General features: G+C 47.6%; 1 protein-coding gene across 1 annotated transcript in view; it reads right to left on the bottom strand.

Moving 5' to 3' along the window:
* LOC147896835 (COP9 signalosome complex subunit 6-like) overlaps positions 1 to 13316 on the bottom strand; it is a 30807-nt gene extending 17491 nt beyond the window's left edge. Inside the window, exons 1-2 of the mRNA XM_087381393.1 lie at positions 12868 to 13316; positions 12263 to 12351 (exon numbers count right to left, since the gene is read on the bottom strand). Coding sequence (XP_087237519.1) covers positions 12263 to 12351; positions 12868 to 13117 — 339 coding nt within the window. The 5' untranslated portion in view covers positions 13118 to 13316. The remainder of the gene's footprint in view (positions 1 to 12262; positions 12352 to 12867) is intronic.
* Positions 13317 to 13978: the final 662 nt, after the last annotated feature.

Below are 13978 nucleotides of genomic sequence, written 5' to 3'. Positions count from 1 at the left end.
AATTTCAGATGTTCCTTATGTGCCAAGTATAAAGAAGAATTTGGTTTCAATGTCCTCTCTCAATAGAGGAGGATTTCAAGTTATATTCGATGATGCTAAGTGTGCAATCAGAGACAAAGAGAATGACTATGCTTTGATGTTGTCTGACACTTTGCATCGGGGTCTTTTTCAGCTTGACATATATGAAAAAAGATCCGATCTTGCACTTTCACTGAGCACTCCCACTGCTGCAATGCAGAATGCAGAGTTATGGCATGCCAGGTATGGGCACATAAGTTATGGCAACTTAATGACACTTCAGAAGCATGCTATGGTTGATGCATTGCCTCCTTTGGAGTCACCTCCTCCTCATGCATGTGAGGGTTGCATCCTTGGCAAGATGCATTGATTTTCTTTTAAGAAGGATGGTGCAATGAGAGCTACACGAAAATTACAGCTCATACACAGTGATGTCTGCGGTCCCATGAGGACACCTGCTTTTGGTGGTTATCTCTATTATGTTACATTCATAGATGACTTCACTAATTACACTTGGGTCTATGGTCTTAAGGCAAAATCAGAAGTGTTTATGCATTTCAAACACTTTGTGGCTATGGTTGAGAATGAGACAGGACTCAAGGTGCAGACACTTTGCACAGATAGAGGGGGGGAGTATATATCTCATGAGTTTGAGGAACTTTTAAAGGAGAAAGGCATCACGCATTAGCTTACAGTGAGGCTTACACCTCAGCAAAATGGTAAAGCTGAGAGCAAGAATCACTCTTATGGAGATGGATAGATGCATGCTTACCAGTAAAAAGTTGCCTCACAGGTTTTGGCTCGAAGGCCTCATGTGTGCAAACTATGTTTTGAATCGGGCTCCCACAAAGGCTTTGAAGACAATCACTCCCTATGAGGCATGGCATGAGAGAAAGCCTTCAGTAGATCACTTCAGGGTTTTTGGTTGTGTTGCATATGCACATGTGCCAATGGAGTTTCGACATAAGTTCTCAAATAAGGCACTTAAATGCATTTTTGTTGGGTACAGTGCACAAAGCAAAGGCTATCGTCTCTACAATCTTGCTTCTCGCAAGATTTTTTTAAGTAGAGATGTTGTTTTTTCAGAAAATTCACCACATACACATGCTGAATTTACAATTCCAACTTCTTCAAATGATGTTTTTGAGGGGATGCTTCCTATAGCATTTGGTTCCCCACCTGAGGCTCATGCTGAAAATCAGAATTTACAGCAACCTCCTCCTCATCCACATGCCCCGATTCAGCCACAAGCTGATTTTGTACCTCCACAGGGTGTGGATGAAGTTGTCAGGCAAGAGATTCAAGAGATACACGCAGCCAAAACAGCCCCGAATTGGTTGCTACAGACTCTCAGGGAGAGTAGGCTTGAGGCCCCATTGCCTGGCAGGACTCGTGGTGCAGCAAGGCACGCAGGGGGGACTCTTTGCAGGTACTCTTCTTGATGAAGAAGAACCTGACTCTTTTGAAGAAGCAAAGGATAATATGCATTGGATGCATGCCATGCACAATGAATTGCAGTCCATTGAGAAAAATCAGACTTGGGACGTTGTGGATTTGCCACCAGATAAGCATGCCATTGGTACCAAGTGGGTTTTTAAAGTGAAAAGGAAGCCAAATGGGTCCATTGACAGGTACAAGGCAAGGCTGGTTGCCAAAAGCTATGCACAGAAGAAGGGCATAGATTATTAGGAGACTTTTGCTCCTACATCCCGAATGACCACCATAAGGTCCGTTATTGCCATGGCTGCAAATTTTGTTTGGAATGTCCATTAGTTGGACATAAAAACAGCTTTCCTTAATGGGGACTTGCAGGAAGAGGTTTATGTCAAACAACCTCCAAGCTTTGAACTTTCGGGTAATGCACACAAAGTTTGCAAGCTGAATAAAGCTTTGTATGGGCTGAAACAAGCCCCACGTGCATGGTATGCCAAGATTGATGCCTTTCTGACCAGCAAGGGCTGCAAAACAGTCCAACAAAAAGCACCCTCTACATCAAGAAGGATGGGAGGGATATATTAGTCTTTATTCTTTATGTAGATAGATCAAATTGCAGATTTCAAAGCTGAATTGAAGGCCACATTTGACATGACAGATTTGGGCATGTTACATTTCTACTTGGGGATCCAATTCACACAAGAGAGACGTGGCATCGTTATGTCTCAATCCAAGTATGTGCAAAAGCTCTTAGATAGATTCAACATGCAGGATTGCAAGCCTACAGCCACTCCTATGGAGCCAGGGCTGAAGCTTACTCAATATGATGCAGGTGAATCAATGGATGCCACACTCTACAGCCAAGCTGTTGGATGCCTCATTTATCTGTGTAATACACGGCCAGAGATTCAGTTTGCAGTATCTCAGGTGAGCAAGTACATGCACAGCCCAAAGAAAACACATTGGCAAGCTGTAAAACACATCTTTCGTTACTTGCAAGGCACAAAGTCTTTTGGCTTGATATTTCCCAAGGGGTGTGACTTGCAGATGCATGCTTACAGTGACTCAGATTGGGCTGGAGACTATGACACCAGGCAGTCCACAAGTGGCAATTGTTTTTTTTTTGGCAAAGCTTGCTTTTCTTGGCTAAGCAAGAAACAATCTACTGTGGTGGCTACTTCCTCATGTGAAGCTGAGTACAGGACAGCTTTCACAACGACAGTTGAATGTGTTTGGCTGCGTCGTTTGTTTGCTGATCTTCATCTCTCATTGGAGGGTCCTTCTCCTATTCTCACTGATAGTCAGAGTGCTATTGCAGTGGCAAAGAATCCTGTGTTTCATGCTCACACGAAGCACATTGAGGTTCACTATCACTATGTCAGAGAGAAGTTACATGCACGGGAGATCAGTATGATCTATGTGTCAACACATGACAATGTTGCAGACATCTTCACCAAAGCACTTCCACGTGAGAAGTTTGAGGCATTTCGCAGTGCCCTGAACTTATCTCGTTTTGGTGATTGATCTTTTCCTTGTACATGGCATTGGCACTACATAGGGGTGTTAGAATTATTGATATATTCTAGGCAGTGACCAATGTAATGCCAATAAGTGGGTTAAGGGCACTTCTCCCTCTTTTAGAGGTTTTTTCCCCTAACCACAGTTAGTTCACTAACTACGGTTAGTGAATAGGATAAGGTTTTCACTTAGACAAAACTTTACCCAGCTTGTACTTCATTCAACTCTTCTATTGCACTCTCTAGCTTTCAGCTCACTAGCTCCCATTCTGTTGTCTGCTCTTTTCTTTCACACCCCTCATTGTGAATCTCACAGCATTCTCTAATCACCTTGCATTCATCCGCCATCTCTCCCCCACCTTGCATGTAGGTCAAAAAGAGGAACAAGTACTTTCACAAGGCGCTCTTCCCCCATTGAAAACTATGTATGCATTGCACACATTTGCATTGTTGAGAAATCTGGTTCTTCACATTTAAGGGCGTATTTACACAACAACAGCGGGCAGGCTGGGGGGGAGGGTGCACATCGTTCCCCTTCCAAATAGCAAAACTTCCATAGAAATCCCTTGTTCTAGACCCTCCGAATTCAAGGCTTGCAGCCAGAACAATGTGTCAAACAACTTCGAGCTCAAGACTCCAGCGCAGCAATCCAAATTTCGTTTTTACAGTAATCCAAAATTCATTTTTAGAGATTCAAATATCAGATTCTTTACTGGACAAAGAAGTTTCCTCGTTCGTTGCTCGCTGCTGCCTTGCCGTCGCCATGCGCCTCTCCTCCACTCCCTATCCCACCGTACGTTGCCTCCCGCACGCCCTTGCCTATTCGTACGGCTCTGCTTGTCCGTACTGTTCGATGTCCTGCGTGTCCAGACGGCTCTGCCTATTGTCTCCTCGCTCCTTCTCTGCCTCTTCTCATCTTGGTCGTGGATTATCGTTGCTTTGATAGAAAGAAAGAAAGGAATTTTATTAGAGTCTTCGGAAGACCGATGGGTCTATGAGACTAAAAGAAAACCTGATACAAATCACAGTAAGGGTGGAGCTACGACGCAAGACCAGAGCCACCGTGACTCCCGTGGGGCATGCCCCGGGTCTAAACAATGACGAGAGGTCCCCTAGAGTGATCTGTGTGTCCCCTCGATGCCTCGTGTGTCGTGCTACAGTCGTCGGGTCGGGGTCTTTGTCACATCTGCGTCTAGAGACTGGACAATCAATATCACTCGATGGGAAGAACTCTGTGATCCTGCTCTGAGAGGTGTCTAGAGGTGTGGCCAAGCCCCGTCGCATGAGTAAGTACTCTCTGTGTCGGACCCCCTCGTGAATGAAGGCCGCTAGGCATCTCTGATCTGGGTAGGCGAGGAATCTGGAAACGAGCCCGAAGCCGTCTCTGAAGAGACAGTGGTAGCGACCTCAGATCTCGTAGTACACTCCTAGGAATCCCCTCTACTCTGCCGCTCTCTATGCGGACGCGGTGTGACGATACCCGAAACTGTCCGATGGAGATCCGTAGTGAGTGAGGCATGTGAAGCTCAGTGTACCCCAATGGCATGATGAATCCCTCCTCCGAAATACGAAGATAGTGATCTCTGTAGAAGCTCAGCTTCACTGGAAGCTCCCTCGGCTCCAACCAGGTCCTAAAGGTGTGTAGCTGTAGGAGATCCTCTCGAATGACCTGGTTGGTGTGTCGCCCGATCGGGATGGTGGGTGGGAGTACCGAAGGGGCATCCAAACTATACTGAAAAGGAGGTATCATATCGATGTGAAACCCCAGTCTCACAAACCATCTGTGAGTCCGTGCATACTAGCCTCACTCGTCTCCCTCTACTGCCAACCTCATGGAGGAATCGAGAGCCAACCATGGCAACCTCTGTCTCCCTGATGTGCAATCCCCATATGATCTAACTCGGTGTAGATATGTGATGGTCTGAAAGGCTGCATCTAGCTGGAGTGGAGAAGCACCAAACTCAACCTGAATGATATGATGTGGTACAGATGGTTTCCCCCAGATCATCCGTAAGAGCATAAGGATCTGCAGGCACTCCACCCGTGTCCACTCTATATCTGACATGTCAAGTCCCTAACAAGGGCTATCATACATACCGGCTGGTCGAACCAAGGAGTCGAAGAGAAGAGCCTTGGTCCGAGGGTCCTGGAAGTGGGAGTGGAAGCACTATCTCTCTAGCCGAGCCAGTGAGGCAATCCCTTGCTCAGTCTGGCCTGCATCGTTGGTCTCATCGTGAAGGTCGCACCGGAGAAGATGACCCCCAAGTAAGTGTATGAGGATACGATCTCAACTGGTGACCCACCGAAAGTGAAAAGCTTCCGGTGCATGTTTGCTCGAAAGGTGTTAAAGATCATGACCTTGGTCTTGCCAAGGTTGACCTCCAAATCATGGGATAAACAAAAAGCCTACGGTGCGTCGAGGTGTCGCTGGAGCCCCTTGGGTGTGAATGATAAGAGTGCCACGTCATCTGCATAAACAAGAATCATGATGATGATCCCGGCAAGTGAGCAACCGGTCCCTCCGGAAGCCCCCATGAAAGTCTCAAGCTCATCGATGTAGAGGCAAATAGGGTTGGTGATAAGGGACAACCTTGTTTGATCCCTATGGTGCTCAAGATCTCATATGTCCAACCTGCGCCTGTCCGAACTCTGCCTGAGACACTCTCATAAAGTGCCATGATTGCCCAAATGATCTCTTGGTCAAATCCCAGTGCATGTACGCGTGTGATGAGTCAAGCTCGAGATACTATGTCAAAGGCTTTGCGGAAATCCACAAAACAGCAATATATCCTCTCCTTCCGTGATTTGGCCTCCTCTATGACACTCCTGAGTGTGAGTATGTGATCCATAGTTCCGTGGTCTCACCTGAAACCAACCTGACCCTCTGCTCTGAGCCCTCTCATCTCTGCGAACAGGCTGACCGACGCATCCAATGCTGCTACATAGATCTTGGACATCACTTGTCCAATCATGATGGTCCTGTAGTTACTCAGGTTCATGGGATCCCCTACCTTGTGGATGGGGGTGATGGTGTTGAGTGTCCAAGTGCCAGGAAAGCCAAGACAAACAGCGTCATTGAATAGCTTTGCTAGGATCGGGACTAACGTGTCGATCCCATATGCAGTAAACTCAGTGCATAGCCCCTCGTGGTCCTTAGCTCGACCATTGTGCAGTTTCAATGTCGCGTCCTTGACTCCCCCTCTAGTGAACGTGCAAGTGGTGGGGCGAGGTGTGTATATGAGATCTGGAGTAGGCTGGTGTGGAACATCATGAAGATGGCGTGCATACGTGTGCCAAACTCTCGTGTCAGTGAGGGGTGATGGAGACCTACGCTCAAGGAATCTCCGCCAAAATTGTTGCTGTACAAGATGTTTAGCAGCTCCTCCTCATTTCGACGAAGAAATGCCTGCTTCTTCCGACGTACGAGACGTCGGTACTTGCGTACCTTGTCTAGTGTGTTTGGGAGATGACACCTGGTGTCAAGTCGGAGTTGTCGGCAAAAAGCCTTGCACTTCGCATCATACCAGTTGTTGCAGGGTACAGAACCAAGAGGTGGTGGTCTAGTGGCCCGTGTGGTGTGGGGAAAGACTTGGAGGGCAACCTCATGGAGTGTGCGACTAATCAAGGCAGCACGGTCCTCTATGAGTGGTATGTGATCGATGTAGGTTAGGAGTCTATTGAGGCGTCCAGAGTAGGCAGGGGAGAGGCTGTGATCAAAGTGTATGTCATGGTAGGTGCCGTACGTTATGTGGTGTGTGTGGTGTGGCTAAGCGTGAGGTGGCGATAGTGAAGAATAGGTATGTCTGATCGATCAGCTCCTGGAGGGAGTGGGTGATACGTGAGGTGAAGGTAGGGGATCCCATGATGTAATCTACTACACTAGTGCCCCCCCCCATGTGGGAAACAAGTAAAACCACCTGAGGAGGGCCATAGGTCAAGCCCGTTGTAGATGATGAGATCATGCATCTTGCCCAAGTCAAGGAGCGCGTGTCCATATGGTGTAACAAGGCCGTGTCGGTCCGATGAGATGCTGGTCATACCTGTTCCGTCTAGGTCCATGTCTAGTAGCATGATAGAGTCGTCTCGGAGGTCCAGGAGTGGTGCCAAGCGAGTGCTCGTCTTGGCATTGAAGTCCCCAACAAGGGGAACTTCCCTGCGAGTTGAAAGGTCCAAGATATCCGAATGTAAGGGTGCATATGGCGATGTCTCACCCTCCTCTTGCACAACTCTGGCGAAGTGGGATGTGTATGGCAGGAAGTAGCATGTTGCTGTGAAAAGGTCACGAGTGGCCGTGCGTCGGATCTGGACCCACATGAATCGCGAGTGTGCCTCCTTCCTCTCAACGAAGATGGCTCCAGCGAGGGAAGAGTTGTACAATACCGCAACCCCGCCTGATCCTCGAACTCCTCCTATATCCCTCGTCTCATCCCTGAAGGCTGACTCCCATGTGTAGCCACTGACTATCGATAGTGGACGCTCTAGGCTCTGGTGTGTCTCCGTGTAAAAGACTATGTCTCGTCCCGTGTAAGATTATGAGAAGTTCCCTGGGTCTGACCATAAGGTACCATTATGGTGCACGCTAGGGTCTCGGAAACCTGAATCTCATAGCCCCCGTCCCCCTAGGGAGCACGGGTGGGAACCCGACGGGTGCCGGTCCACAACCTACCGTCTCGGACCACGGCCCATTTTTCCTCCTTGCGGGCAACATCCCGCTGCTGGAGAAGAACTCGGCGCTCCTCAATCTGTAGTGGTGTCAAATCCTCATCCATGGACAGGGTGGGATGCTCTTGTAGAGCGGCTCGACGTCGAAGTGTCGCTAGTCGAGCATGTGAATCTCTGAAGCAGATGACTAGGGGCTTTTCTCGGTTGGGGTCTCTCCCAACACGCCATGCCCCCTCTATGCAGGCGGGGGGGTTGCAGGAGGGCGGAGCTGCAGCAGGAGCGGAGGATCGGAAGAGGCAGCGGGCGAGGGGAGAGGCGGCTGTAGGGAGGCTAGGCGGGAGCTTAAGGAGGCAAGGCTAGGCAGGTAGGGAGGGAGGCTAGGCAGGTAGGGAGGGAGCAAGGCTAGGCGGGTGAGGGCGGAGCAACAAGTAGGGAGGCTAGGCAGGTGAGGGCGAAGCAGTGAGGGCGGGGCGGGGTGGAGCGGGTGAGAGAGAGAGAGAGCCCGATGAAGGGGGCTGCAAGGCGAGGCTGCTGTGGGCGGAGCTGCAGCTGGCGGAGAGCTGTAGCCAGGCGGAGGGGCTGCAGGTCGAGCGGGGAGAGTTGGAGGCTGGCGGAGTGGTGCGGGCCGGAGAGCAGCGAGGCTAGAGAGAGAGAGAGAGAGAGAGAGAGAGAGAGAGAGAGAGAGAGAGAGAACCAGATTTCTCAAGTATGCAAATGTGTGCAATATATGCAGAATTTGAATGCCAATGGGGAAGAGCGCCCTCACGAGAGTACTTGTTTCTCTTTTCGACCTACATGCAAAGTGGGAGAGAGATGGCGGATGAATGCAAGGTGATTAGAGGAGGCTACGTGAGATTCACAATGAAGGGTGATATCCTTCATTAATGTCCCTTGAGATCACTCAAGTTCCATCATCCCATTTACTTACGCACTTGTTGATGTAGCCAGTGTGTCACATTGCGCCCAAGTGCAAGGGTGCATGTGACATTCCCTCCTTTTTAACTTGGCAGTAGGTTCATTGCTTCCAAGTAATCCCCCAACATCTGTGGGAACTCCTGGAAAAAGTATGCGTCCAACCACACTGCTTCATGGGTACCTCGATCACGAAACGTGTGGGTCGAGTCGCAAGGAAAGATATGATGGCAGCCTCCTATACCATTGAAGCCAAAGTGGCTGAAACCTGAGCAAGATCTACCTCAGCTCCATGTAGGGTCGGAAGCTCTCGAGCTAAGTGACTCACATAAATTGGATCGAGAGTCCGGTCAAAGTGAACAGGGGTCCAAGTGGGCGCATGAAGGACTCTCTCTGTGGCTGCCTTGGTAGAGGAAATACAAAATGTCAGGCATGAGTGATCAGCACCAAGTAGGGGAGGGGGTACCACAAAGTCGTGAATCTGAGATGCGAAGGCAAGAGAGCCCATCAAGTAATCCACTGTGCTTGTCCCCCCTACATGTGGGAAATATTAATACAATATATATAATTTATGAAAAAATGCATTTTCTACCACGTTTCTAGGCGAAACGCCTGTCAAACTTAGAAACGTTTCTTGTGACACTGGCCATTGTCAATACCTGACGGTCCTTTCCAAGTCATAGTTATGAACTTCGTGAGACCACTTTCAACATCTGCAAGTACATGTAACACTCAATGTCTTACTATTGTTTGTCGCTTTAGTAAATATTATATGCTTCCCTGCAAAAAGACGGCTAGCGCTGAAGATGTAGCTTGTTTGTTTATCAAGCATTGGTATCCCATTGGAGCGTTGCCAAGGACCATCACATCCAACAGGGACTCCAAATTCAAGTCTAATTTTTGGCGAGCCTTGTTTGATAATTTTGGTACTAAGCTGCAGATGTCCAATGCTTTCCATCTGCAATCAAAGGGAGAGACTGAAAAGTATAATGGTATGACCTTTTATATATTAAAATCATATTGTCATGATGCTCAAGGAAAGTGGGAGCAGTTTCTTCCGCTTCTATAGGCCATTTTGAACGATACCTATTCTTCAAGCATTGGTCGCACACCTTATGAAGCGGCGTTTGGACTGCGGTTTACATCACTCCTCACCCAGATGGGGTCTCCATCTCTTGAAGCCAACAAAACCACCGAATCAATGGCAAAGATTACGGAGTCCGTGAAAAGCCGCATCGCCAAAGCTCAAGCATCGTACACGCGCCGGGCTAATAAATCTAGATGAGATGTCCATCGTATAAAGAGGGTCAATGAGTGTATTTACGCATTATCAATGCAAAGCTTGAAGCAAGTGGGCAAGCGATGCCCTAAGTTGTCCTTCAGGAGCTTCGGACCATTCCCTATAATTCAAAAGATCAATGATGTCTCAATGAAGTTACGTCTTTCGGACAGTTGGACTATGCACAATGTGTTCCATGTAGCTTGGTTGAAGCCCTATTTTGAACCTCCTCTTATAGAGATTTCCGACGAGCAACAACCTAAAGTTCTTGATGAAACCGAAGTTGTGCAGCCAGAGCAGATCCTTCTTCATAAATTTAAGCATGGGTCAGGACGCAGGATCCAAGAGTTTCCTTCCCTCATCTGAGGCACATCGCATCTCATGCCTGATGACACGACGTAAGAAGCGGACTTTTCTTACCCGCAAGATTGATGAGGTAGGATCCTTTCAAGGGGGAGACTCGACTATAGGCTGGGGACTTCTATCACAGGGGAAACAGCCCATTCCCATCACGGACCCAGAGATTTGGCATAGATATGCATGCTCCTTCTCCTCCGTCTACATAACCGTAGAGCACTACACCATGAGGGGCTATGTACAGAGCACTTCGCACATGGACAATAGGTCTTGGTCCCAGTTGTAGCGCAGTTGTTCAACCATGCAGTATGCCATGGTTTCCCACCTACTTGGAGCACTACCACCATTGTACCAATACATAAGGCGGGGGACCCCATGGATAATTGGAAATACCGCACTCTCATGATTGGCCACACTCTGGCAAAGATTTGGGGATCGGTACTGGAGAGGACGATCAGTAGCCATACAGAGGGCCATGGAGTCTAGACAGTGGGCTCTTGGGCAAGCAGGCTTCATTGAGCACTCTCCTACATCGGTACATGTTTATCTTTTGAACATTTCTGATGATCTAAACCTACCATAACTAGCATGTGAGGTACTATCTTCCACATACCTGAGCAAGAACTACTTGCAGACCCCTAGAAGGTATTTTCTATAGTAAATACTGGAAGCTGAAGCACAATGCTATGGGTGGAGTGCCTCTAGGTTATGCCTTGCATAGATGCCCTTGGTCCTACGGCACCAAATAGTCCTATTGACTCCAACTTTGGCTAGCACTTGGCTGGTGAATGCACGAATCAGGCTGAGGATGCTCTCAAATACACCGAGTTGTGGCTGGATCACCTGCCCTTTGTGCCCCTCTTCTCGCTGACCAGGCTTGTACCAGGCAGGCCAGGTGGTTGACAGCTCGACAGCTATTTGGCTGACTAAGATGACCTAGCTGGTCGGCTCCTAGCTACCTTTTTGGCATGGCCCTTGGCAGCTTGATTGGATACAGTAATAAAGGTCTGTGACATGCCACAGCATACCCAAAACACATACATGCTCAGCACACCACCTTCCTCGTTACACAGGATACTCAGCCAACTCATCGGGACACCAGTGGTAGTGCATCTGCTTACCAGCACAGCTGGAAGATTATTTATTTTTATTTTATTTTTTAGATTAAAAAACTCATCTCGACATTCAGGATCCTGAACAGCACCTCCAAGTGCAGGGTTCCAATGACAGCTCGCCAGCTATTTGGCTGACCTAGTTGCGTGGCTCCTTTGCTGCCTTTTGGGTGGGACCCTTAGCATAATACTACAGGGCCGTGCAGTGCCACGACAATGCCAAAAACACATACACTCTCAGCAGGCAACTTTCCTTATTACACAGGATACTCCGCCCAACTCATCCCAACATGCGGGATTTTGAAGAGCAACTTCAAGTATGGACGCACACTTTACAACACTTGTCTTACAAACAAATTAATATATACCACTTCTTGCTCATAAAAAGTTCGGAAAGAGAGCTATGAGTGCAGTAATGTGTCTTGGATGAAAAAAGAAAGGAATGCAGCATGAAAGAGAGAGGCAGAGACCAAGATTAGAAACACTTCCATCTCAATCTCTGTAATGCTGCCATTGTCCACAAAAGGGCAAGATACTCTCCTTACGTACGGGGAGTTCCATCAGGTTTCCATCTTCACCTCTTCTCTTTATCAAAACCAACACCTTAGAAACGTCCCTACCTATACACCTCTTTAATTTTACAAATAAAAATATGCCTTTGCAATATAGCCATAATCCGTTTATGACCCACTGATCAGTATTAGTATTCCCTAAGGCTCACAGCAATGTTGTTAATTTTAAAATCAGCTGCCCAGTAAATTTTGCTCAATCTTTAGGTTTTTTGTCCATACAAAAGCAGTTGGAGTTTCATTCATACTCCAGTGCTCCACAACATTTACGACCCCCTGCAGCTTGCATCAATTGTTCTTGCTCCTAACACGAGAAACTGAAAGATACGCTTTTCAGAGCTTCATCAACTCATATACATCCCAAAAATAATAACTGTGGACACAGTGGAAAAGTATACTCACGGCTTTATGGATCTGCATGTCGGTCTCCTGTATGTCACTTCCAGTAGAGTACCATCCCAAAATGTCATACTTGGGGAAAACCTTTTTGTCTGCAAATGGAGATTAGAGCCAGAAAATTTGACTTTCAGAACTAGTGCGGACAAAGTATCTTCAATCGTGCTACTGCAGCAAGGAAAGAGCCTCAAGTTCAGCATACCACACAGAAGAGCTAGGCCAGATTAACTCTAAGAGAGAAGCACATGCACAAGAAGATAATTAATCCTGCAGTATGTCGTTACACGCACTTCTAATATACATGCAAATCAGAAAGTCGCACATTGTATGGCCAGACTTCACTTCACACGCCCCCCATGGCTAACGGAATCCTTGCTACGTTTCAACATTGTCCAACGAATAAATTTGAACATCCAAATCAGTGTGCTTTTCTGGAAGGGGCAATCATCCCTGACGAGAAAGAGAAAGCATCTTTGGGCTTCTAGTTATTAAGAGCCAATTCATGATGTTAAGGTTTCCAAACCCTGGTAAAGAGTAAGGCAATAACACTTCAAATTCGAAGAATACCGCAACCATAGAAAGGGCAAATAGAAGAGGAAGCGGAAAGTCACATTGCTCTTGTTTCGTGTCCAAGAATGGACGATCGAGACAATCCGCGGTGTCATCGTACTTGAGCTCGAAGCTGTTGAAAATCTCCACCGTCCGGCCCGTCTGTACACCGAGCAAGCATCCAAATACTCGGGACGGCTTGTTGGAGCTGGCACCAGAAGGCTCCTGCGCCTTGATCCTCGTGTGGTGATCAGAAATATTGACGATAACGAGGGGATGAAGCTTGAAAGTAAGGCCACTGCCGGAAGACATCCTTGAGGCTAAATACGGAGAGAAACTAGTAATATGGACAAAGAAAAGGTTGATTCATGCCCGTTCCCCTGTGATCTTTTCCTATTCAAAAGCTTTTGAACACCAAGTCCTTGATCTCTTTGCAGAAAGATCCCCACATTGCAATATCCCCTCTATTTATCTTTCAGGTAGACAAGAGTGTCTAGAGAGACTACGTTTGTACATGGCCTCGCCCATGGTGCATTAATTGCATCTCGACTTCGACCAGGAATCTTTGCTAGGTGTGTAAACACCCTTAGCAACGGTAGCTCAAGCGGTAGGACATCTACTTGCCTTCCCGTGTTCAAATCTTGCTGCCTGGCAACGTTGCCTAGGGCAGACTGCCCCCTCGTAGTGCCGACCATGGATGGGTGAGTGTGGAAAAAAGAAAAGCTGTCCAGGGCAGAGCTGCCCCTCATAGCGCCGACCTTGGATGGATGAGTGTGGAAACAAGAGAAGGCATCCCTTTTACCTTAGCTTAATTGGTGCATTCCACCCTTACATCAATTGAATTTCTCAATTTAAAAGAAATGCCTTTCAATTATCCTTCACCTTAGCCTAAGTTGTATAAGTGGAATAAATTCCTAAGGTTGAGAAAACTATGGGGGAATTCAGGTCGCAAGTATCACCTAAAGGGGGGATTCGAACGCGAGCAAGCAGCTCAGGTGGGCAAACGCCCAAACCACTTGCGCTACCAATGGTTTTTTAAGTCACGCCTAAAGGGACCCCCTTTTCAAAAGAATTCAAAAATGTATTGATTATTGGTAAACAGAGCAAGAGAAGGGTAAAGAGGAGAGTGAGTAAAGTGACGGGAGAGGGCCTCCCCTCTTATTTATGAGGGCA

Source organism: Dipteris shenzhenensis, chromosome 11 (assembly GCF_047967505.1).
Source record: "Dipteris shenzhenensis isolate YYH24624 ecotype China chromosome 11, Dip_SZ_1.0, whole genome shotgun sequence".
Taxonomy (NCBI): domain Eukaryota; kingdom Viridiplantae; phylum Streptophyta; class Polypodiopsida; order Gleicheniales; family Dipteridaceae; genus Dipteris; species Dipteris shenzhenensis.
Note: the sequence above shows the minus strand (reverse complement) of the source record. Positions and strands in the feature narration are given on the sequence as shown.